The sequence below is a fragment of the Neofelis nebulosa genome, chromosome 5, assembly GCF_028018385.1.
Source record: "Neofelis nebulosa isolate mNeoNeb1 chromosome 5, mNeoNeb1.pri, whole genome shotgun sequence".
In the NCBI taxonomy this organism is placed as follows: domain Eukaryota; kingdom Metazoa; phylum Chordata; class Mammalia; order Carnivora; family Felidae; genus Neofelis; species Neofelis nebulosa.
The window spans coordinates 111,805,235-111,832,515 of NC_080786.1; the positions used below are offsets into that span (position 1 = coordinate 111,805,235).

The window sequence follows — 27,281 nt, forward strand, 5'->3', positions numbered from 1 at the left end:
TTATGCTCCCCTAAGAAATGGCTCTTCTCACATCTCAGTCAGTCAAGTACATACTAAGTTCAAACCCATGTGGGGGATACAGAGGTATCAAATTCTTCATGGAACTTAGAGTTTGTTCAAGAGCAAAACTATTATACACAAAGTTAGAAAGTGGTATAAAACAACATTATAAAGTATTTGTGTCACAAAACTGTAAGGGCTGTGCGGACTCACAAAGGGAGACCCAGCCAGACAAGGTAGGGAACAAACATTCATAGAAAAGATGGGAACTGAAGTGTAAATGGAAGCTATTGAATGGAGTGTTCAAAAAATGATGGCAGATGTATCCCTTGGAAGTTTACTATGAAAAGGGAATCTGAGGTTAAAAGAGAAGGCTTGAAACAGCATCTGAACACCCAAACTATGATTTTTAAACCCATTATTTGGACTTCTGTAGAATAGATTTCAATCCTTAAAGTGAAGATTAAATGTCACAAAAACAGTTGGCACAGTGCTGGACCCATAGCAGGCACTCAGTAAATATATTATTCTTCTTAGTTATGTTAAGGGCTATATATAGGGTTCCACCAGGCTGAGGCACAAGGGGTTGCCTCAGCACCAAAGAGGAGGTGCTTGCTTTGTAAGGATGCAGTCTGGAAGAGCTCATGTTCTTAACACCCAGCCCTAAAGTGAAGTAAAGGATTAAGCCTTCTGGAGAAAATCCATGTGTCTAGTGCCTAAATTCAGCTACTCTGAAAAGTGATGTTATCTTTTATCCTGAGTTCCCTGCTAGAAGGGAATCCCTCTTATGAGAACATGGGCTTTCCAATGGGTTTTTTAGTCACCTGAAATAAGAAACAAGTTACTGAGTAGTTAAAGGACCAAAGAGCAAAAGGCTTAAAAGCTGGCCTGGAATCTCCCTGTTTTACCTTGAAAGTCCTACCATGCCTGAGAGGCACACAAAACAAATGGGTAAGACAAATCTTACCACATAGGCTAAAGAGCTTATATCACATCCTACCCACAGACAATAAAGAATTATTTTCAGAAACTCCCAGTCTAAACACTTCTTCCTAGGTGTTAATTTTACAGTTTCAGTGTACTTTCTACTTAGTGTAACATTTTAAGTGTCAGACACTGAAAAGATTTCTTGAAATACAATACCTGATGTATAAAGAACCAAAAATAAAGTTGAATCCCATGAAATACCCGTGTATTAAGGTCCCATGTAGTTAAGGTCCCATTAATGTCCCGTATAGTTATGAACCACTGAGACCTTGACGAGTCACAAAATTTGTTCTGATGGAACAAAATATACATTTTTTGACGTGTGAATTTGTACAAAATGCTATACAAAAAAGAAGGGAGGGAAGGAGTCTAAAGGTTGGTGGAATTTTTATTCTGTGGAACTGAGATCTGAGAATCATCAAAGGCTTTGTAAACCCTAGAGATGAAATCCTACAGCTTCCCCGTTTTGCAACTGAGGGGACAGGCAGATGAGGTGGAGTCAGAGAGCTAAGTCAGTAGCACAGTGGTCCAGCATTCCCTGACCATTAGATACATGGCTGTTGTTTGAGAAATCGGGTTTTGCTTTTTTTCTTTGTTTTTAACTGTGAATGAGTGAACTTTAAAAGTGAAGAATAGAGAGGCGCCTGGCTGGCTTAGTCAGTTAAGCATCTGACTTCGCCTCAGGTCATGATCTCTTGTTTCTTGAGTTCAAGCCCCTTGAGTTCAAGCCCCACGTCGGGTTCTGTGCTGACAGCTGGGAGCCTGAAGCCTGCTTCAGATTCTGTGTCTCCCTCTCTCTCTGTCCCTTCCTAGCTCGTACTCTGTCCCTGTCTCTCTCAAAAATAAACAAACATTTAAAAAAAAAAAAAAAGTGAAGAATAGTGAAGTCAGTGCTTTCTTCAAAAACACTTCTTGCAACTACTGCAAATCTGAAATAGTTTGCCCTCTCTTAAAAAATTCAAATCATGAGGTAAGATATGGTCAGAGCAGAAATGGATGGGTATTCATATAGTATATACACAAGGTGTACTATAGCCTTTTCTTTAACTCTGCCACACAGATTTATCACAGAGATAAACATAACTAAATGGGTGAGCCTGAACCTTGCTCAGGGACAAAATCAGCAGCAGACCCAGAGCCAAGGGAAGTAGAGTATAATGTCACTACTTTCACCTCTAGCAGATCCATTGCTAACCACCGTAACATCTTGATTGAACTGCTCCTTACAACATAAGGTTAATATTCTCTAGAACACATTCATCTGAAAAGAACCCAACCTAGGGAAGAGAAAATAGGATCAAACTGTGTGTTCATGTATTCTGTCTTCTCAGTGCTCGGCAGAAAAGGAAAATCTAATCCAAATGCTCTGAACTGTCAGGGAAAAATTAAACAAAATTTTAAATTTAAAAAAAAAATTTTTTTTTAAACGTTTATTTTTGAGACAGAGAGAGACAGAGCATGAACGGGGGGGAGGGTCAGAGAGAGGGAGACACAGAATCTGAAACAGGCTCCAGGCTCTGAGCTGTCAGCACAGAGCCCGACGCGGGGCTCGAACTCACGGACCGTGAGATCGTGACCTGAGCCGAAGTCGGCCGCTTAACCGACTGAGCCACCCAGGCGCCCCAAAATTTTAATTTTTATAATGCACACAAGGGGACACAAATGCAGACTACAAGAAAAATGGTCACTCACATTCTAAGGGATTCTAGATTAAAACATTCCCACCTAATTAAACTTTACATAAGGCTCATACTCCAGCTCTCTAAAACATGCTGGAGGAAGACAGAAACCAGTCATCCTCAGGAACTAGGAAAAGTGGATAAGGGTAGATGGAAGATGTTCACAGTGGTTCATGATCTGATTGTTAATCAGCAGGAAGCCAAGCCAAGCAACAACCTTCATCCTGCAATTGCCCTGACCTGTGTGTGAATCCTATTCAGTGCTATTAAATGTTACTAGTTCCTTTGCCTCTTTTTTACAGATTTACTATAGCTAAAATGGAGGGGGGGAGGAGGATTCTCTAGAGATCAAAATGTTTCACATTTTACATTCTGATGGCTCCTATTTAGCCTGTTTCTTGTGGCAAACTGTGTGACTTCAAGAGTCACGATAAAACATAAGCCTCTGTTGTTGTGGTTTCTAAATTTCTGAAGTTTTAATTTCCCACTAACAAGTTAGGAAACGTTTGGTTTCCCAAGCATACCACGGTAGCCACTGCCTCTGTAAAGGCAGCCAGAATACAAGGAGGTGAAAACCAGTGAACTTATCCACTCTGGCGCATGACTGCTCCCTGCTTTGGCCTTTTATGTTAAATCTGACAAACTGAAAACCAGTGAATTACCGTAAGAAAGCCAAATAAAAGAGGAAAGCTTTTTTTTTCTTCTTCTTTCTTTAAGACTTAACAGGAACTAGGGGCTTAAAAATTTTTTTTGGGTGGGGGAGGGCTCAGAATAAGATTTGGAAGAGGATATACTCTTTGTAACTTTTTAAAGAGGAGAAAATACAAGAAAGAAAAGTGACCTACCAAAGAGTGTTAAGAGAAAGGAATTAAACTAATCCTCCAAAATACCTATTTACAATATCTGAATGAAAATAACCTGTGATCTGGGAAGAGAAAAAAGGGACTAATGGAGATTAAAAACAAAGAAAATTCTGCAGCTACCTTAGAATGCTCTTCTAAAGAATCCATGTCTGTTTACCTCAATCCATTAAGACACAAAAGAAGCATCTAAATATAAACGGATTTTGAGCAATAAGAGAAATACATATAAATATTCTTAACAAGATAAAGCACATGCACCCACACTCTTAAGGGTATGTAGTATTATGCCCTTGAAGTCTCCCTGAGAAAAGGCTGCCTGTTAAAAATATTTTCCGAGAACTTTAAGTTCCCTGAAATGTTCAACGGAAATGGTATTTATGACAAACCCACCTCCTCTGGGGAACATGAGATGTTATTACTGGCAAAGTCAATTTTTTAAACCATCCAAAAATGTTTATGAATTTATGCCAAATGACTAAACTTGCTTTATTATTACAGTGATTAAGAGAAGAGAATATCTGTTAATGTCTCATCATCAAGGCTCAAAGTAATCACAAACCTACAAAAAACTATGACAAAACAGAGGGTTGTAAGTGGTAGTGATTTCTGTGCCTTTGACAGGCAGAATATTACAACACATTTATTCACTGGAGAGCCTGGTACATGAGATACATAAGATAGGAGGTGTGGATGTATGTCATGGTGGTGAGAAACAGGATTTGGAGTAAGAACTGTATTGGCATTCTGGTTCTGTCCATTAACCAGTAGAAACTTTGGCACATAATCCAACTTCTCTGAGCCTCAGTTGCTTTTTTGTGAAATGAGGACACTACTTGCCTCCAATGACTGTTTCCAGGACTAGCAATGGTACATGGCATATAATAATTGCTTAGTAAATGTTAACTGTTATTCACAGACTATAGAGGGAAGGAACGAACTACTTATCATGTGTCTACTGCTTACAGTTACACCCTTAATCCTTAACATAGTACTTAAGTAGAATAACATAGTTCAAAAGTAGAATAGGTGTTTGTTCAAATATTTATTGAATACCAATTAAGTACCAAGCTAAAAATACAGCATGGAATAAAACTGGCCAGTAATTGACCATTCAGTAAATAAAATACACACACACACCCCTACCCACTCGCATTAAGTTTATGTTCTAGTAGGAAAGACAATGATCAAATAAGTAAAATACAGTATACCAGATGGTACTATGACATGAGGGGATGAGGGGCTCCCTGGGAAGGGAACCAGTACAAAAGACACAGACCCTGTTGTGGTCAGAGAAAAACATATATATATTAAAAGGTAAACTGTGAGTGTTTAGCTTTAGGAAGGTGGTATGACTGGCAGAATGAGCAAAGGTAGAAGGAATCAGGGAGTCAAGGGGGTGGGGGCGGAGACTATAGAAATGAACAAATGAACACTAAAAACATGGGATGGGAGAAAGAGGAAATTCTTTTGAGGTCAGTACTCTGGGCTTTCTAGCATGTACTCTGGTTACGTGGGAAGAACACACACTTGGCAGTCAGTGAATTTTTATTCTGGTTCGGTTATTTGTGCTGTTTGGTAATTATTTAACCTGTCTATATTTTAGTTTTTTTGATTCTTACCCTCATCTATAAAATGGAAATAATACCTCATAACATTGTTATAAGGATTAAATTAGATCAAGTGGCAAAGAGTAGACCTTCAATATGCTTGTCTCTTTCTATAAGCTAAATCCTGCACTGGATCATAGCTGGGAACTGGAGTCTGTTCCAAATCCAGGGTTACTGTAACAGTGGCTTTGCATGTTATTTAATCTGCCTGGGCTTCAGTTTCTCAAGTAAGAAATTGCAGATGCTACATGCAGACATTTTAAAGACAGTTATACAATAATCATGGTGCTGTTATAAAAATTATAATCAAATAATATTACTATTACAACTTATCTTAAAATTGTCTTTTATGTAAAATTTATCTTAAAAGTTTTAAAACAGCAAAAGTATATGCTCCCTCTATATTGATTAAAAAAGTCCTACAAATTTTAATTTCTTTAGCATGAAGTTATAAAGATTTTATTTAGCAGTCATGCTGATTTTTATTCCTTTTTCCTACCCCTGCTTGGAAAGATCTCCAAGACAGTGTTTAACTGCAAAAATCAAGGTGACAGATGAACAGTTACAGTAAGCTATATTTTACATAAAGAAGGGAGATAATAAGAATCTTTATTTGTATTTGCCTACTTAGTCATTAAGACATTCTAGAAGTGTATATGTGAAATAATATGTACAGTGGTTACTGGTTCGGAAAGGAGAATGGGTAGATGAAGGATGAGGCGGGAGAAAGACACTCACAGTTTACCTTTTTTTTTTTTTTATTTTTTTTAAATTTTTTTTTTTTCAACGTTTTTTATTTATTTTTGGGACAGAGAGAGACAGAGCATGAACGGGGGAGGGGCAGAGAGAGAGGGAGACACAGAATCGGAAACAGGCTCCAGGCTCCGAGCCATCAGCCCAGAGCCTGACGCGGGGCTCGAACTCACGGACCGCGAGATCGTGACCTGGCTGAAGTCGGACGCTTAACCGACTGCGCCACCCAGGCGCCCCAGTTTACCTTTTAATATACATATTTTGAAACATGTATTATATATTTAGGAGTGCTAATCGCTCTAGCCACAGATGAGGGCTAAGTCAGGAGCCTGACCGGGGACACCCAGGAACCTGGTACCTGAGGGAGCCCCCGTCCATCAAAGCACATCAATGACATTTGATTGCCTTTTCTGCTTTTTCTACTTTGTAACATCCTTTGCTTTTCAAATAAAGATGTCATGAATCCGCCCCCCCCAAAAAAAGGAATGCTAATCTACAATCCAAAACTGACTTGCTTGAAGAGTTAAAATTGAGCAAAATAATTACAAAATTAATTATACAACAATATGAAAACCTCAAATGACCGGTTTCTCAGACAATGTGGGTATTCTTCAACCTGTTACTTTATATTTTTTTCTGAAGTGCTCAGTGAAAAACATTCTAAAACATCCTCAGTAGTCTTCTCCATATTTTTCACTGGGGAAACCACACGTGGCAGTAAGCAGCATATACAGAAAAAGACTGTTCCCTCCAGGTCTATACCAAATCAGTCAGCCCATGCTGCCTCTGAATACCCAAGTAGACAAGTCTAAGAGCATCTGATCCCAGCAAAGAAAATACATGTTCACACTTAAGGAATGAAGAATAGGGGTAAGATGAGCAGATCATTGGAGAGGCTTTGGGAAGGTCACTATTAGCATCCATTGTGATATGCTGGCATTTCACTGAATAATGCACATTCACAACATTATTCTTTTCCAGAAAGGGAGAAGAGCTGTGGTATAGATCTATAAATCAAAGAGAAATGGAAAATAATGGCTAATCCCAAATACAGTGGAGCAGCAGATAATGAAAAAGAGCTATGAATATTAGAGACAACTAACACAAAGAGGTCTAATAGAAGTTTTCCAAAAAATTACCTATGCCCTAAAATGGTGGTTCTCCCTAAAGATGATTTTTGTCCCCAGGGTTTTTGCAATGTTGGGAGATAGTTTGGTTGTGACACCGGAATTGGGGGTTACTGGGTTACTTCTGGCATTCACTAGGAAGAGGCCAGGGATGCTGCTAAACATCCTACAATGCACAAGACAGTCCCAAAACAAAGAATTATTCAGCACCAAACGTCAATGGTGTCAAGGATGAGAATCTCTGGCCTAAAATGACAATCAACATGGCTAACCATGTGCACGGCTGAAAAGATGCATGAATGGCCTGAAACAGTAAACAGATTATGTAATCATATCTTTCCTTCTAGTGTTCACTCTGACTCTGTCTCATAGGTGACCCCTACTTTAGGCCAGCCCATTGTGGCTGAGGTGCTCTTCGGTGTTGCTTCACCTTCAGTTTCCCACTTCTAATAGTAATTGATACGTCCTGTGCCAGGTAATAAATATGTTAGGAGCTTTAATGTGGATTGTTTGGCCTAATCCTTAGAACAGCCCTATTATAAGGGAGTCGCCAGTATTATCCCCATTCTACAAATGAAGACAGTGAGACCCATAGAGGTTAAAACTGCTCGCTCAGTCACACTAGGTAGAAGTGGGGAAGCCATGACTCAACTCTGAAAATTGATATCCAGGATCTGAATTTCTCCCCTAGCACTACCCTACCTCCTATAGTGTTTTATTGCCTTTTTTCCATTGGTGCTGCAGTGAGTGTACTTACATCCTGTCTGTTTATCCTGCCTGCCCCTTGCCACTCATATGCCTGCAGTGTTTTCTGCCATCTACTGCTGAGTCAGTATGGGATGGGCAGTAGGGAGAACATCAGCCCTTTCCCTAAGAAGGCTACCTTGGGGCAAATGGATAAGATACAGAAGAACACAAATCCACAAATTACAGAGTACAAAATCAACTAGAGAAAGGAGGAGGAAGGAATGGAAAGAATGATAAACTATTAAAGTGCTGGGAACCTGGGGACAAGCCCATTACCACCACCATCACCAACTCAAAGACAGCTCCGCATGCTCTGTCCCAAGGCAAGGCGCTCTCAGGAATGAATACAGGAGCACACACATCTCTCTGACAATCCAAGACATCACATGCTGGGTAGCTTTCTGAATGCTTCTCCCTAGAGAGAGACAAGGCAGTAAGGGAAAGAAAGGCATCATAACTGTGATTGGCCCAAGTAGACCTTAAAAAATCAGGGAGATGTCCACCTAAAACTCCCAGTCAGCCAAGGACCTGAAGCCTCAATCTGATGAAAGACAGGCTAGGGTTTTTTTGTTTTGTTTTTGGCATAGTAGCATTCAAAAAGAAAGTCTGGAAAAGAGAAAATGTTAAAATGTTCATATGAAAGATCTTTTTCAAGTAATTAAAAACCTCATTCAGAGTGTGTGAGAGGCTAAAAACACAAAAGAAGAGTAGGCTCTTTAGCATAGCAGTGTATTCGCAGTAATTTTTTTTTAAACTCCCCCTTTGTAGCTATAATATATTCAAAACAAGCCAAAAAAAAAAAAACCCATCTGAGTAAATGGGGAAAAAAATCTATTTGAGTAGATATTTTTTAACATGAATAATTAAAATGGATGGAGAGGCATAAGCTTAGTGGTAATGAACATCCATCATCCTATGGTTCTTTCTAGAAAGCTCCTTAACTGACTATAGCACTGAAGAGATAACACATAATTCAAGCTTTAAGTAATTATCCTAGATTTACATGTACTATTCTTATTGTCACTTCTGTATCAGTTCCTGTTTCCTTTCCTAGGCCTTAACTGTCCTAGGCCTTTTCCAGTTTCCACTTAGCCCTTTGATCAGTAATGGAGAGTCTCTTCTAGCCCAGATTCCATGGTCTTATAATGAGAATATTCTCCTTGTAGCCTTACTCCCCAAACTCTGTGCCTGTGAGCTCTCAGAGTGGTCTTTTTCTGGTTCTAAAACCACACTTTTCAGCAGTTTTTCTAGTCTCAGTCAGTTTGTTTTCTTTTTTTCCATTCAGTTGTTTTTTGTTTTGCTTTTAAGAAAGAGATTTGCCCCAACCCCTGTCCCTCTGTTCAATTTGAGGGGTTTTATAGGCTCCTGTAAGGATCCTATTTTTATGCTAAAAGTTTCCAAGCTCCTTAAAATTAATAGGTCATTGACTATTTGCGTATCTTATAATTTCACTTCCCCTAATCCCTGGGGACCCAAACAAAATTGTTCAGGTAATGAAAAGTCCTAACTCAAGGTGCCCCATTTTTATAATATATTCCTTCTGACACCAACCAAAACCTCCTCTGTCACTTCATGCCCCAATTCTTGTTTCACAGTGAAGGAAAAGTAGTAACTCAGCTTGCCGGATATGGACCCATTTATGGTGTGTCTAAATGATCTCAGTGATGATGACAGGATCTTCAATAACAAGGACATAAAGCAGACACAGATGTACACTCATATTCAGCTAGCAGATGCCAAAAAAAGTGTTACTGTTCTTCTAGATCTTGCTGACCAAGTCAAATGAATTGAGCATTACATTATGACTATGGTATGCTGTAGCTGTAATTTTAAAAAACCTTTGACTTGTGAGAGAAATAAAAGGAAGCAGCACACATTGAATAAAAAAGACTGGTCATAGCTATTTTTATGAGTGCTCCTAAAAATCAGACTAAACAGTGAAAAGTCCCATTGAATAAGGGAGTAGAGCAAAAAAACACTAATTACAGGCCTGATCCATCAAGAACTATCTCAAACTAAGGAAACTTTCCAAAAATTGCTTGTAATTACTCTGCAAACTGCTTAGAGTTCTGTGGTTATTTAACTATGAATGTAGCTGCTATCAATGCAGTGCAACAATTAGAATTATATATTAGATAAGAATTGCTAAAAGATATGGTGGAATATAATAACCACACTATCAAAGTCTAGCCATGGGAAGAGATATGAAAATGAATAAAGCAGTGTGATGTATGTAGTTTCTGCTTAGTGATTAACATTTTAAATCAGGAAGAAAAAGTAATGTATTAACTAGCTCTGGAAGAATAAAAGCAAATGTAGAAATTGAGCCCCTTCAAAATGAAGTTTCACACTTAGAATGAGAGATATAATATTTCATGTATCTTAAGAACAAACAATTTGGTATGATCGCACTATGTACTTGTTGATGGGAAACTATTATAAGTTATGATCAGAGCTATGCAAGTATATAGGCTGGTTTTGACAGAAAAAGGTAAACTGACAAATAACAAGCACAGTATCTTGTACATGGTAGGTGTTCACTGTAACTGCTTCAAAAAAATATGAAATGAATCAAATGTCAGCTGATATGCAAAGCACTGTGGATGGATGCATTTTAAAAATGAGGCAGCTTTGTCGTTTCCATGACCTTATTTCAAATTATGGTTTCAAATAAAACACAGTGTCTAATGGAGACAGTTTTGTCATTTAGGATTTTTCTGAGAACTGGAAGACAGGTATTAAAGGCAGAGAATCTTCCACCTTTCTGAGATAGGGAACAAAAAACTAGTTTTATTAATGATGGAAACACTGGAGCAGTGACTAGGTCAGTGGATGAAGCTGCTTTGGATGAAGGAAAGGGCTCACTCAGTGATAGCGTGCAGAAGGTGATAGCCCAAACTAGAGGCTTTTTCAGAGAAGGACATATTTGTCATTTATGCTTCAGACTGTCTATCCTTGAGAGAAGTGGTTCGCAAAGTGTAGTCCCTTTCAAGAGCTCTGCAAGTTCAAAGTTATTTTCATAGTAACACTATCTTTTTCACTCTCATTCTCTTAAAACTATACATGGAGTTTTCCAGAGGCTACATGAGGTGTTGTGATGTCACTGCTCTGACAAAGCCAGACATTGGAATTTGCAGAAACAGGAAACAACGCAAATCTTCCCACTTAGTTTTTTGGTTTGAAAAAGTTATTTTTCATACAATGTGTTGATATACAATGGCTTATTATTTTTAATAAATACATAAACATTTAAAAATTTTTGTCTTGAGTTTCTAATATGGTAAATACTGATAGATATAAATATAATAAAAAGCTCTTTAGAATCCTCAATAATTTTTAAGAGTATAAATGAGTCATCAGACCAAAAAGTTTGAGAATCAATGCTCTAGAATCTTTACTGAATTGCATTGGAACTATCTGCTCATTCTTTCCCAAAAGCCTACGGATGCTTTGAGAACAGGAACGCTCCCCCTGTTCATCTCAGTATAGCCCCAGTACTAAGTAATTCTTTTGTTGTTTGCAAATTAAATGAACAAGTCTTGCCATATTCATAACAACAAAAACTTAGATTCAGGATCCATATAATAGATACAATGGAGTAGGTGTCTCCTAAAAATGACAGATGAGAAGGTAAGCTGACTCTGAAGTTCCCTACATACAGATTGATTTCTACAGCTAAGAGAAACAACACAGTGCCATTAATGGTTTGTGGAATTGGTTTTACTGCTTGATAATCACCCTACATTTATTTATATGGGCTAGGTGTCAAAAAAAGTGGAAAAAAATCTGGAAAAGTAGAAACATAATTGATGTATTAGGGTGGTCAGATTATAGATGAATATTCCTTTTCAATTTCATTTGCTGTTGATTAATGTTACTTGTGTAATGAACATATTTGTCCATATACATATACAGTCCTCTGGACTGTAAGGAAAAAAATAAAAGAATCACTCCTTTGTTTGCAGAGATGAAATAACCAAAAGAGAGTAAGGGCCTAGGATGTGGACGTTTACCACCAATCTCCCTTCTCAAACAAGCAAGCACATATAATTTAATGCAGGAATCTGAAGAAGGAAAAAGAAATATTGCAACAGTCTTGATTCTTTCAAAAATCCAACAATGTACTTGGAGAACACCAATGAGAAAGCCATTTACACCTCATTTTTTAAAAATACTTAAAACTGGGGCGCCTGGGTGGCGCAGTCGGTTAAGCGTCCGACTTCAGCCAGGTCACGATCTCACGGTCCGTGAGTTCGAGCCCCGCGTCAGGCTCTGGGCTGATGGCTCGGAGCCTGGAGCCTGTTTCCGATTCTGTGTCTCCCTCTCTCTCTGCCCCTCCCCCGTTCATGCTCTGTCTCTCTCTGTCCCAAAAATAAATAAAAAATGTTGACCAAAAAAAAAAAAATTAAAAAAAAATAAAAATACTTAAAACTGTGTACATAGTAAACATGAGAGCATCTTCTTTTAAAGCTGAATAAAATTATTCAGGTCAGTGCTACAGTATTTTCCACAGGAAAGCATATTTGTTCATTCCTTCAAAAAACATTCATTTTGGTAAACAAATAAAAAAACATTTGATACTCTCCACATGTAAGGGTATGTAGTAGACATATTTGTAGAAGAAACAAATGAGTCAGACATGTGCCCGATTCTTAAGAAGCTTGTATTTTAGTGGGGTTGATTGTAATGCACATAAATAAGACATAATAAAAAGTGGTGAAAATTATGAATTACTATGGGTATGACTGGCATTAGAACATTTAGACAAACCATCTGTTTCATATGTGTTATATGATGAATATTACTGTCTCACAAAGAGGAGATAAAATATAGTCACACATGTGTGCTGACATATGTATGTGTAAATAAAAACTAAAAAGACCCTCTGAATGTATAATTTGTAGTAAAGAACCAGCTTCATGGTTAGTACCAAAGAACATTCAAGATGACAGATGTGATATTTTTGAAAAAACAAGGAACTAGTATTGCACATAATAGTGATAAACCACAGTAAGTTACAATAATTCTAAGCCATAATAGAAACTCTAAAGAAAAAGCTGTAACAAGACACTGCTTTAAGCCAGTTTGGATTTAACTACCTCAGTTTGTGTCCATGAAACCAGCTTCCACAACCTGTTTTTATTGGACAGGATTCAGTGTATAATCTTATAATCCTGTGCTATCAGTACTTGAACATGAATATGAGTACTCTCCAAGATGGCAGTCTTCAGACTGGGGTACACATACCCCTGAGGGTACACAAAAACTTTCCAGAGTTATAAGCATGGAAAACATTAAAGGAGTCAATGTCTACATCCACAATCCACACACATATGCTTTCTAAAACCGATCTACCAAAAGGGCTTGCACTGAGTTCTCCAGCAATCCTTTCAAAACAGTCTTCTAATTTAACAAAATTTTACCAAATGCATCTTCCTGGGCTGGAAAATTCTCTGGGACACAGAACAAAGGTACAACTATAGAAAGACACCCGAGAGAGTCCTATGAGCGCAGAGCAGCAAGAACTTCAGAACCACTGGCGGAAGCAGTGCTTGTGTCTTCATCTGGGAACAACTCGGGGCAAGCTGCTATGCCTCATCTCTTTTAGAAGTGAAATGGTTGCCAAAGAGATGGATATTTACACATTTACCTAAGTTGAAAAATGAAGTCAGACTTTTCTTGAATGTCTGATTTGGGTGACTGGTTTGCCAATGGGGACTTTTAGATTATATGGCAAATGTTAATATATATCGTTTGCAGTTATTTAAACCTTGAGTAAGAATTTTTGGATGGCGGCTTTAAAATGTGTGAAGAGGTACTTAGTTTTTAAAAATCCTTTTATTTTTTTTTTATTTTTTAAAGTTTATTTATTTATTTTGAGAAAGACAGAGACAGTGCGAGTGGGAGAGGGGCACAGAGAGAGGGAGAAAGAGAGTCCCAAGCAAGCTCTGCACTGCCAGCACAGAGTCCAATGCAAGGCTCGAACCCATGCAGCTGTGAGACCATGACCTGAGCTAAAACCAAGACTCAGACACTTAACTGACTGAGCCACCCAGGGCGCCCCTGTTTTTGTTTTTGTTTTTTTAAGTTTATTCATTTTGAGAGAATGCAGAAGCAGGGGAGGGTCACAGAGTGAGGAGAGAGACAGAATCCCAAGCAGGCTCCGCACTGCACTGTCAGCACAGAGCCCAGCATGGGGCTTGATCTCACGAACCACAAGATCATGACCTGAGATGGAATCAAGACTCAGACACTTAACCGACTGAGCCACCCAGGTGCTCCTAAAAATCCTTTTCGAACTATTAGATTATTGGATTAGAAAGATGAACTAGGAAATAATCCCATTTATAATAGCAAGAAAATGAATAAAATACTTAGAAATAAATTTAACCAAGGAAGATCTACACAGTGAAAACTGTGAAACACTAATGAAATAAACTGAGGAAGACACAAATAAATGGAAAGATATTCAATGTTCAGATTGTAACAATTAATATTACTTTTCAAAACAACCTATAAATTCAATGTGATCCCTATCAAAATCCTAATGGCATTTTTCATAGAAATACAAAAAGCAGTCCTAAAATGTATATGTAAGCACAAAAACCCCTGACTATCCAAAACAATCTTGAGAAAGAACACAGCTGGGGGGGCATCATGATCCTTGATTTCACACTATATTACAAAGCTGTAGTAGTCAAAACAGTATGGTATTTGCATAAAAAACAGACACATAGACCAGTGGAAGAAAAAAGAGAGCCCAGCGGGGGGTGGGTGGGGTGGACATCCTAATATGTCCAATTAATTTTCAACAAAGGAGCCAAGAATATACAGTAGGAAAGGATGGTCTCTTCAGTAAATGGTTCTGGGAAAACTGAATATACACATGAAAAAGAATAAACTGGATCACTATTTTATACACAAAAATCAACTGGGAATGGATTAAAGATTTGAACATAAGACCTGAAACTACAAAACTCCTAGAAGAAAATATAGGGGCTAAGCTCCTCAGTATTTGTCTTAACAATGTCTTTTTGGATTTTATGTCAATAGCAAAGGAGTTGAAAGACCTGTACTCCAACATTATATAACATTAATGAAAGAAATAGAAGATGATACAAAAAATGGAAAGATATTTCATGCTTATGGATTAGAAGAACAAATATTGTTAAAATGTCCATAAACAAAGCAATCTACAAATTTAATGCAATACCTATCAAACAACATTTTTCACAGAACTAGAACAAATATTACTAAAATTTGTATGGAACCACAAAAGGCCCTGAAAAGCCAAAGCAGTCTTGAGAAAGAACAATAGAGCTGGAGGTATCACAATCTCTGATTCCAAGATATACTGCAAACCTGTAGTAATCAAAACAGTATGATACAGACACAAAAATAGACATGCATATCAGTGGAACAGAATAAACCAGAAATAAACCCAGGCTTATATGGTCAATTAATCTGTGACAAAAGAAGCAACAATATACAATGGGGGAAAGACAGTTTCTTCAATAAATGGTGCTAGGAAAACTGGATAGCTACATGCAAAAGAATGAAACTGGACTGCTTTCTTATACCATACACAAAAATAAACAAAATGGATTAAAGACCTAAACGTAAGCCATGAAACCATAAAACTCCTAGAAGAAAACATAGGCAGTAATTTCTTTGACATCAGCCACGAAACATTTTTCTAGATAGTCTCCACAGGCAAGGGAAACAAAAGCAAAAATAAACAATGAAACTCCATCAAACTGAAAACCTTTTTTCTACATAGCAAGGAAACTATCAACAAAATGAAAAGGTAATCTATGGAATGGGAGAAGAGACTTGCAAATGATATATACATTCAATAAGGGGTTAATATCCAAAATATATAAGGAACTCCTAAAACTCAATAGCAAAAAAACAAAACCAAACAAAAACAAAAAAACAAATAAATTAAAAAATGGACAAGGAACCTGAATAGACATTTTTCCAAAGAAGACATACACAGGGGCGTCTGGTTGGCTCAGTCACTTAAGCATCTGACTTCGGCTCAGGTCATGATCTCCACAGTTTGTGGGTTCAAGCCCCACATTGGGCGCTGTGCTCACAGCTCAGAGCCTGAAGCCTGCTTTGGATTCCATATGTCCCTCTCTCTCTGTCCCTCCCTCTCTGTCCCTCCCCTGCTTGTGCTCTGTCTCTTTCTCTCTTAAAAATAAAAAGTAAACATTAAAAATATCTTAAAACAAACAAACAAAAACAAAGAAGACACACATATGGCTAACGGGTACATGAAAAAGGTACTTGATATTGCTAGTCATCAGGAAAATGAAATGCAAAGGAAAACCACAATGAAATCTCACACCTGTTAGGATGTCTACTATCAAAAAGAGAAGCGATAACAAATGCTAGCAAACATATGAAGAAAAGGGAAACTCCTGTACACTGTTGGTGAGAATGTAAATGGGTTCAGTCACTATGCAACATAATATAGAGGTTCTTCAGAAAATGTTTTAAAAACTACCACATGATCTAGCAATCCCATTTCTGAGTGTATGCCCAAAGGTAATGAAATCACTATCTTGAAGAGATATCTGAACTCTCATGTTCACTGCAGCGTTATTCACAATAGTCAAGGTATGGAAACAACCTAAGTGTCTGACAACAGATGAACGGATAAAGAAAATGTGATATATATGATGGAATATTATTCAGCCTTAAAAAAGAAGGAAATCCTGGTGTTTGCAAAAACACAGATGAACCTGGAGGGCATTACAGTAAATGAAATAAGCCAGACCATTTATATGTGGAGTCTTAAAAAAATAAAAAGTTGAATTTTATAAACAGAAAGTAGAGTGGAGACTGCTAGGGGTTGGGAGTGGAAGGTGGGAGCAGGAAACAGAAGAAGTAAAAGGGTACAAATTTTTAGTTATAAAGATGAAATAAGGTCTGTGGATCTAATATACACCATGGTGACTACAGTTGATAATACTGTATATTTGCTAAGCAAGTAGAACTTCAGCATTCTCACACACACAAAAGGTGAATATGTGAGGTGATGGACATGTTAACTTGGTGGGAGTCCTTTCACAATGTATATATACCAAATCATCAGGTCATATAGTTTATATATCTTACAGTTTTATTTGTTAATTATGCCTCAAAACAAGCTGAAAAAAGGTAGATGATACTTGCTAAGGGAAGTGCTATGACTATTCTTTATATGAACAAACTAGTTGTACATAATAAAAAATTATTTTAGGAGACAGAAGAGTAAACATTTAAAAGCCACTGCTCTATGAGATATGAACTAAAAAGAATACAAGCACAATGACAAAGGGAATTTTTCCTTAGGTTAATAGTTTCTCCAACACACAGAATTTTTTTGGGAAAGACACTGTATGTGGAGCAGGTTGAGGTAATAAGTCTGTGTTCTTTGTTGGAGAGGCAATGTGATACTGGGCTTTGCACCTTCCTGACCTATCTCAGTTTAAATTTTCATTGCTGTAAAACAGAGATAATAATCCCAAACCCTATAAGCTTACCATGAGAATTAGAACCAACAGATGCATAGACTTATTTCAGTGCTTGGCAGAACCTCATTGGCACTAAATAAAGAATGGTAGCTACTATACAGTCTCCTGTTTTTTAAGTCTTTGGGCTGGGTGAGGAGAATCACAAATTGGAACTGAAATTATTTACTGCCTTCTTTAGGTGAAAACTGAGCTACTGAACCACCACCTATGATATGTATATTGAGTCATTTTTTCTAGTAGTTTGGATGATATTCAGCGATTTTAGTCATGGTCTCCTACCTGGTGTTCTCTGTGAAAAAAATGGATGGCCTTGTAGGTCAGGAATACAGGCAATGTTCACAGATTGGGGTATGATCGATAACAAACAACTGGCTGAGTTAATATTCATCAGAGTACCATTTCTGCAAAACATCTAACGTGTATAGTAAAGCCTTCCTACCCATAGTCAATCCTGGCATCACCTGGGAGCTTCATATAATGCAAAATTTGAGGCCTATCCCCATCTACTAAATGGGAAGCTGCAATTTAACAAAATTCTTAGGTGATTCACATGCATCTTAAACTATGACAAGCACTGGTAAAGAACAGGCCATTTGCAGGGAAGATATAATCACCAGGTATATATATATCTCAGGTGGGAACTTTCTGTTGCACCTGCTTAATTAAAGCTGAGTAAGGTGGAATGATGGAGAATCTAACTCTAATGACAGACTGACATATATAAATGTCCATAAGGACACACATTCACTGATAACTGGTTCTCATCTAGGGGTGATTTTGTGCCCTGCACCCCCCACCCTGCCAGGAGACATTGGGCAAATAATGTCTAGAGATATTTTTTGTTGTCACAACTGGGAAGGGCTGCTACTGGCATCTAGTGAGTCAAGACCACAGATGCTGCTAAACATCTTACAATGCACAGCACAGCCCCCCACAACAAGGAATCATTTGGCTCAAAATGCCAATAGTTCTGAGGTTAGAGAAACCCTAGCATAGATTATACAAACATCCCTGCATACAGGTGTCTTAATTGGAACTATTCATGAAAAAAGGAGCAATAATTTGACTACACAGCTCTGAGGGTGTGAATTTTGTATCTGGGCATTCTGCATCACAAAGTCTGTGCTGCTTTCAACACTGTGAGTACCCTGGTTAAAAGCTCTCAGAATCATTTATCTGCTTTTGCCAGCAAACCCAGAGTCAGTGATAGTCTGTATCAGCATATAAAGTCAGTCAGCATCAATGTCTAAAACCCATTATGAAGCAAAGAAAAATAATGGAAATAGAAAATTAAGGTACTATTTCATTTCAAACCCAATCCAACTGAAGAAGAAAGCAGGCTCAACTTTCTTTTTTTTTTTTTTTTAATTAATTTTTTTTTTTAACGTTTATTTATTTTTGAGACAGAGAGAGACAGATCATGAATGGGGGAGGGGCAGAGAGAGAGGGAGACACAGAATCGGAAGCAGGCTCCAGGCTCTGAGCCATGGGCCCAGAGCCCGACGCGGGGCTCGAACTCACGGACCTCGAGATCGTGACCTGAGCTGAAGTCGGACGCTTAACCGACTGAGCCACCCAGGCGCCCCAGGCTCAACTTTCTTGAGGACCCTCAACTCCACACCTTCCTTAACCCAAAGACACTAACAGTCTATACCCTCGTTTTCAAACATCCACAATCCCTTGTCTGCAATTTTAAAAATATAAGAACACTTTTTTTTTTCCTAAATTGTGGCAGAATTTCTTATCTGAACTCCTCTGGCAGCAAAGCCTGAAGAGATGTAAGGCTATTTATTATCTCAGTTATCGCATGGTTCACCACAGAAGTATTAGGAGGTGGTGCCACAGGCTTGGTGGGAGCTGTTCTATATGACAGATGTTCTTTAGTGCCTTTCTAAAATTTGAAAAACTACAACTTCGAAAACATTTGGCTTCAAAAGTTTTGGATATGTAATTGTAGACCTCAAATGACTAAACTACAGTCAATAGCAAATATCTGCTAAAAGTTTTCATATATATTTGAAAGAAAAAAGATACACACACACACACACACACACACACACACACACACACACACACACCTGCATTAGTAATTAGCAGTATAAAAATTAGCTTTCTTATTTAGGGCACTGTGTACAAACAGCCGGACTTGCAGCTTCAAATCCTATAAGGACTCGCTAACTTTGCACAGAAACATCTTTCTTCAAGTCCATAAACTAACCTCAATCTCAACCTTCAAATACTTCTGGATATACGACAAGAAATAGTGAATGATTTAGGGTAAGCCCTTTCACTCTACCAAAAGTGCTAATTCCAATTCAGTAGTATAATCAACCTCTCTCAATCTCTCAATCTCTCTCTCTCTCTCTTTCACACACACACACACACACACACACACACACACACACACACACACAATGTGCAATAGCAGTACTGGCACCCAACTGGCTCTGAGAAGGTTCCATCAGGGCCTCTCTTCTATCCTCAATTCTCACTGGTTGCTGGCCCTACGCTCCTGCCTGAGTTGATGGTTGGGGGTATAATTCCTTCTGCATATAAACTCCTATTTCTCTCCCTGACAGGTCTTACCTGACCAGCCTGTTGACTGTCTTATATGTGCTCATGGGATTGGCCCAGGGAAATAGTAGGTTGTTAGGAAACAAGTAGTAAGGAATTACTGAAAGCAAATGTATTCAAATTATCAGTTTTATGTGCCTACCTTGTAAGGTGAGGCTTGGGAACAGAAGGGGATGCCAACTGATTTCCAGAAAGCATGAAAAAGATACATGACCTTGCAACCATGATGAAAAAGATGCATCATGCTTACTGTCAAAAACAATGAACACAATGGAAACAATTTAAATTTCTTCAAAATCTTTTTTTTGCCAGTTACAGCTCTGCCAAGATTCACTAATCACCAGTTTTAATGCTTTTTTCACTGCACTGCAAAATAATCTTCCCTCTTTTATATACTAAGAAAATACATGCCCTTCTCATGAAAATTATATCACACATGGTATTATTTAATAAGTTAAAACAAATCCTGAAAAGTTTTTTTTGTGAAACTATTCTTTAATAAAACTCTAAGAACTGTGATGTAAAGAGGGGAAAATACTTCACTGCAATTATGCTCAGAGCATTGTTAAATATGATTCTAATGCTAAGGGTGGGAGGAAGAAGCGCTTTGCCAAAGTTTCTGTAACTATTTCACCACCAAAGCAGTTTGCCCATGGACTTTACTACCGGGTTGTGAAGTACCATGACCACTCAGGAAGGAGACGCCATGTTTCTCAGGTTCCCAGGTGTCTCAAATAGAGAGTGGGAAAGGGCGAGAAGCCATGGGCAAGCCTCCTTGCCAAGACTGTGGATGAAATCATCATCAACTCCACCCCAGCATCCAGCTCAGCTTCTTCAGAATTTCACAGGCTACAGCCCTCGAGCCAGCCTCCTGTTAGGTTCTCAAAACAGAAAAAATAAAAGTGGATCCTCCCCACAAAACAGTTGGGAATCCTTACATTATACAATTACTTTAAACATGTTCTTCTTGTGTAGTTTAATTAAAGAGTAGATTAGGATCTTAAGAAAAACTTTTCCACAAAGACTCTTCCAAATTAATTTCCTTTTAAAATGTCCTTTCAAACCCTTAAACAGCTTTAAAAAAGAAAGTTTTATGGCAAGGATTAAAGACCTGCATTGGATAATTAACTCATTCTTAACAGAAAAGATATAGTAAATTATGAACTCTTTATGCTTGATCAGAAAACAAATATTTATAACTTTTCATCCACGACAAGTCCTTTAGTTCAATTCTTCAGGGATTCCATTCTGTATTAGCTTCTGTATAACAATACTGCAAAGCTGTAATGACATCCTCTATAATCAGCCCATTCCCAATGTAATTAAGAGTGCCACAAATTTAAAACTGTGACCTCACTGCTGAGGAGAAAGGTGTGTGGAAGAGATAATTTATATTGCATGTAAAATGACATCCTGTTATGCCAACAAATTTAAAAAGTAAAAGAAAAAAGTAACATTATAATAGTCATCATTTAAGAGGGAGTTATTATGTTCCTGATTGTACAGTTTTTCCTCCGTCATTTCTACCATCTGACTCTAATTGATAAACTCTTTCCTATCACACTGTATGTTCTTCCCATGTTACAAAAATTCTAAACCCCTTCAGATGCCTCTCAATTCCCCTCATTCAACTACCAGCCATATGGGGATAAAGATATATATGAAGTGAGTGATTCCTGGCAAAATGTCATGCTAGTGTAAACCAAGTTTTAATTGGCAGAGAGGTCCATCAGTGAAGCACATAACTTCTAGGCAATGTGAATAGAATAAAATTTTATCTCAATTTTATCTCTCTTTATCAAGAAATTGAACACCAAATATAATGTATACATATTATAATGGTTCAAGCAAACCATTTTATCAATATAACAATAACCACATTAATAAAAAAGAACATCAGTAACACTACCAAATGCTTATTATTATGCACCAGCACTATGAGACTCTTAGATGAATTATCTCATTAAATTTTCACAAATGGCTGCTGAGATAATACAATTATTGCCTCCATTTTCCAGATGGGGAAACTGAAGATCAAGGATGCTAAATAACAGCTCAGGTTAATTAGCTGGTAGAGGAGGGCCAATATTGAAGCCAGGTCAACTTGAACCTCAAACTTGTATCTATTTTTACAGCTTTCAGGCCAGACGGTCTACTAGTTCTGTTCCACAAGCTAGCTAGCTATGTATGTATGTATGTATGTATGTATGTATGTATGTATGTATGTTTATTTTGAGAGAGAGAGAGAGAGAGAGAGAGAGAGAGAGGAGTTCCCAAGCAGTCTCTGCACTGTCAGCACAGAGCCCCATGCAGGCTCATGAACCATGAGATCATGACGTGAGCCGAAGTCTGATGCTTAAGTGACTGAGCCACCCAGGTGCTCCATACACTAGCAATTTAAACCAACTATTTTTGCCTTTACTCTTCCACTAAGGCTCCTGGTGAGCTACAACTGTTACCAATCAGCAAGGGGGTGGGGGCAAACCACCTTGTAAAAGCAAAACAGAGCTGTTTATCAAGATTCTCCTTGCCAGTCAAGTACAGGAATTCCTTTCCATATTCTGTATAGCTGATAAATCTTTCTAAATTACATAAATGTTTAGTCACAGCTGGGAAGTTGCTGAAGTACCAATCACAAAACAGAATGCACTCTTGTATTTTGCAGATTAAAGAAGCTAATTGACCAAGAAACTGAGTCCCAGGAGAAGAAGGAGCAAGAAAAGGAAAAGAAGGTCACCGCCCTGAAAGTGGAGCTGACCAAACTGAAGTCTTTTGCTTTGATGGTGGTGGACGAACAACAAAGGCTGACGGCACAGCTTGCCCTTCAAAGACAGAAAATCCAAGACCTAACCACAAGTGCGAAGGAAACACATGCTAAACTAGCCCTCGCTGAAACCAGAGTTCAGGAAGAAGAGCAGAAGGCGACCAGACTAGAGAAAGAACTGCAAACACAAACCACAAGGTTTCACCAGAACCAAGAAACAATTATGGCAAAGCTCACCAATGAGGACAGCCAAAATCGCCAGCTTCGACAAAAATTGGCAGCACTCAGCCGGCAAATTGATGAATTAGAGGAGACAAACAGGTCTTTACGAAAAGCAGAAGAGGAGCTACAAGATATAAAAGAAAAAATCAACAAGGGAGAATATGGAAACTGTGGTATCATGGCTGAGGTAGAGGAGCTCAGAAAACGTGTGCTAGAAATGGAAGGGAAGGATGAAGAACTCATAAAAATGGAGGAGCAGTGCAGAGATCTCAATAAGAGGCTCGAAAAGGAAACATCACAGAGTAAAGACTTTAAACTTGAGGTTGAAAAACTCAATAAAAGGATTATGGCTTTGGAAAGATTAGAAGATGCCTTCAACAAGAGCAAACAAGAATGTTATTCCCTGAAATGCAATTTAGAAAAAGAAAGGATGACCACAAAGCAGTTGTCCCAAGAACTGGAGAGTTTAAAAGTAAGGATCAAAGAGCTAGAAGTCATTGAAAGTCGGCTGGAAAAGACAGAATTTACCCTAAAAGAGGACTTAACTAAATTGAAAACGTTAACTGTGATGCTGGTAGATGAAAGAAAAACAATGAGTGAAAAATTAAAGCAAACTGAAGATAAGTTGCAAGCTGCTTCTTCTCAGCTTCAAATGGAGCAAAATAAAGTGACGACGGTTACCGAGAAGTTAATTGAGGAAACAAAAAGGGCACTAAAGTCCAAAACTGACGTGGAAGAAAAAATGTACAGTGTCACCAAGGAGAGAGATGATCTAAAAAACAAACTGAAAGCAGAAGAAGAGAAAGGAAATGATCTCCTGTCCAAAGTTAATATGTTGAAAAATAGGCTTCAATCATTGGAAGCAATTGAGAAAGATTTCCTAAAAAACAAATTAAATCAAGATTCTAGTAAGTCCACCACAGCATTACACCAAGAAAACAATAAGATTAAAGAGCTCTCTCAAGAAGTGGAAAGACTGAGACTGAAGTTAAAGGATATGAAAGCCATTGAGGATGACCTTATGAAAACAGAAGATGAGTACGAGACTCTAGAACGTAGGTATGCTACTGAACGAGATAAAGCTCAATTTTTATCTGAAGAGCTGGAACGAGTTAAAATGGAACTTGACAAGTACAAGTTAGCAGAAAAGACAGAGTCCAGCCATGAACAATGGCTTTTCAAAAGGCTTCAAGAAGAAGAAGCTAAATCGGGACACCTCTCAAGAGAAGTAGATGCATTGAAAGAGAAAATTCATGAATACATGGCAACTGAGGACCTGATATGTCATCTCCAGGGAGATCATTCAGTTCTGCAAAAGAAACTCCATCAACAAGAAAACAGGAACAGAGATTTAGGAAGAGAGATTGAAAACCTCACTAAAGAGTTAGAGAGGTATCGGCATTTCAGTAAGAGCCTCCGGCCTAGCCTCAATGGAAGAATCATCTCTGACCCGCAAGTATTTTCTAAAGAAGTTCAGACAGAAGTAGTAGACAATGAGCCACCCGATTACAAGAGTCTCATTCCTCTGGAACGAGCAGTCATCAATGGTCAGTTATATGAGGAGAATGAGGACCAGGATGAGGACCCTAATGATGAGGAATCAGTGCTGTCCTTCAAATGCAATTCATCTACCCCCTGTCCTGTTAACAGGAAACTATGGATTCCTTGGATGAAATCTAAGGAGGGCCATCCTCAGAATGGAAAAATACAAACTAAACCCAATGGCAACTTCATGCAACCTGGAGATCTAGTCCTAAGCCACACACCTGGGCAGCCACTTCATATAAAGGTTACTCCAGACCATGTCCAAAACACAGCCACTCTTGAAATCACAAGTCCAACCACAGAGAGTCCTCATTCTTACACAAGCACTGCAGTGATTCCAAACTGTGGCACCCCAAAGCAAAGGATAACCATCCTCCAAAATGCCTCCATAACACCGGTGAAATCCAAAACTTCTGCTGAAGGCCTCATGAACTTAGAGCAAAGCATGTCCCCAATTACCATGGCAACCTTTGCCAGAGCGCAGACCCCAGAGTCTTGTGGTTCTATAACTCCAGAAAGGACAATGTCACCTATTCAGGTTTTGGCCGTGACTGGTTCAGCAGGCTCTCCTGAGCAGGGACGTTCCCCAGAGCCGATAGAAATCAGTGCCAAGCATGCGATTTTCAGAGTCTCTCCTGACCGGCAGTCATCATGGCAGTTTCAACGTTCAAACAGCAACAGTTCAAGTGTGATAACTACTGAGGATAATAAAATCCACATTCACTTAGGAAGTCCTTACATGCAAGCTGTGGCCAGCCCCGTGAGACCTGCCAGCCCTTCAACACCACCACAGGATAACCGAACTCAAGGCTTAACTAATGGGGCACTAAACAAAACAAGCAATAAAGTCACCAGCAGTATTACTATCACACCAACAGCCACAACTCTTCCTCGACAATCACAAATTACAGTAAGTAATATATATAACTGACGACTCTCACCCTCATCCAGTCCATAGTGATATTATTGCAAGGAACTCAGTCCTTTTTAATTATCCCTCCACATCCCCCAAAAGACTGACTGAACTTGTACTTTGGGAAGGTTTGTGCATGAACTATCCAAGAGTATCTGAAACTAACTAAGTGTTGCCTGCATAGTCCTATCAAGTGTGCACTTACTGTATATCTTTTCATTTACATACCTGTATGGAAAATATTTACTCTGCACTTGTATAAATACATCTTTATGTATTTCATTTTCCATAACTCACATTAATTTGACTGCAACTTGTCTTGATGAAATACTTTAACATTTTAAAGCAGTAAATAATTTGTTATTTTTACCATTGCTTGCTGATTTTTTTTTTTTTTTGGTCATTTTGTGTTATATTTTTGCATGTATAGTATTTTATTTTCTGTTCAAAAGGTTTATTCATTCTTCCTTAAAAACAAACAGCACCTACTTCCCATTTACAGTCAACTTCTGATCACATGTTATTAGAGGAAGAGGAAGTGGTTCAAATAAATAAAGTTTATGTCTCTTTCATTGAAAAGTGAACTATAAGATCTCTCAGGAGCAAACTTAACTTCCTTCTTGAGATGTATCTCAATATCCATGATGACCAGTAAAGTGCTTAGCACATATTAAGAACTTGATAAATGTTTACTGACAGTAAGTGAATTATATAATATTAATTTGCTTTTATAAGCACATATGAGCTGATAGTGAAAGTAAAAAAGCTTTGAAATGTGATAGAAAACCAGAAAAAGCACATTGGAAAATACAAGTTACCTTGACAATCAAGAGTTGACTGTATTTCTTCTACATATGAAAACCCCCATAAAACATATATATATATATATATATATATTTGCATCCACATCTGAAATCAGCCACTATGATATATACTCTTGAACACTGCTTCAAAGCAAAAGTGTCATTCTTGTCCTTCTTTCCCATCCCATCTTTTCCCATCTTTCTGTTCCTAAAATAGTTTGGATTATTTAAGATATGTGCTTCCTACCTTGTTTGTAAGTCAGCTATACTCAGAAGCTTACAATGTAATTGCATTTCTCCCCAACCTCTAAACAAGCAAATAAAAGCCAAAGACAGCTACAAACACAAGTTATAGAAAAGGCATATTTTTAAAAAAATCATACATTATGTTAGTTAAGGAAAGTTTCCTCTATGATTATTGTTATGCCATTCACAAGGTAAGTGAGAAAAACTCAGCCAAAGCATCCTAAGAATTCTGATACCTACCTTATAGGACTTTTTGAGCATGTTCTGTATTTCCATAGTAGAGAACAACAGTTTTCAGAGGAATGTTTTAAATTATAAATCTGGTCTCTATGTCACATTCCAAAAAAAAAAAAAAAAAGGTTTCAGACAAGGTAGCTCGTTACCATTTTCCCTTTTCCAACCTCATAACGGTCTAATTTACTTTGGTCAATTTTATTGCCAGTTACTGATTTTAAACACAATCCATTTAGACACCCAGGCAAACTGTGAAGTTCTTTAGAAGTAAAAGAAATCTTCCATGATTATCATCCGTTTCCCTGCAAAATCAATTTCATGATAGCAAAGCGAGGATTTGTTGACAGAAACACTTCCATGGTGATGAACTGCAACACCAATGCTGTGGGCTTGCATCATCATTAAATAAATTTGGATGAAAGCTGAGACTGGTGATGAATGAGAAAGCTTCTGTTTAAACACATTTATCTTGGGAATCGGCAATGACCCAACTATATTACAAAATACATGATGGTCTAAATGGTTTTCAAAACTACTTTTATTTTTAAGTCACCTTGGGCTAGAACTTTAGAAGGAATGACATACTTAATTTTACATCTTTAAAAGTAGACATTGATAATCCTGCTGCATAAGATGTTTTTCTAGATAATAATCAAGAGAGGGTACATGTAACATTTTGGAGGGTGACAAAAA

The 27,281-nt window shown here is 37.9% G+C and overlaps 2 protein-coding genes and 1 long non-coding RNA gene across 7 annotated transcripts in view; 1 reads left to right on the top strand and 2 right to left on the bottom strand.

The window, feature by feature from the left end:
• Nucleotides 1-27,281, bottom strand: part of CMSS1 (cms1 ribosomal small subunit homolog) — a 383,233-nt gene that overhangs the window by 329,633 nt on the left and 26,319 nt on the right. The gene's annotated exons all lie outside the window — the stretch shown is intronic.
• The window catches only part of FILIP1L (filamin A interacting protein 1 like), a 304,022-nt gene that overhangs the window by 256,327 nt on the left and 20,414 nt on the right, over nt 1-27,281 (top strand). For all 3 annotated transcript variants that reach the window (XM_058731621.1, XM_058731622.1, XM_058731623.1), the window contains one exon: nt 22,527-25,302. In XM_058731621.1, the coding sequence (XP_058587604.1) occupies nt 22,527-25,302 (2,776 nt within the window). The remainder of the gene's footprint in view (nt 1-22,526; nt 25,303-27,281) is intronic.
• LOC131512639 (uncharacterized) lies at nt 243-8,562 on the bottom strand. The gene is made up of 2 exons (XR_009262216.1): nt 6,134-8,562; nt 243-5,881 (listed from the first exon to the last, which is right to left on the bottom strand). It is a non-coding gene; the product is annotated as an uncharacterized LOC131512639 (long non-coding RNA).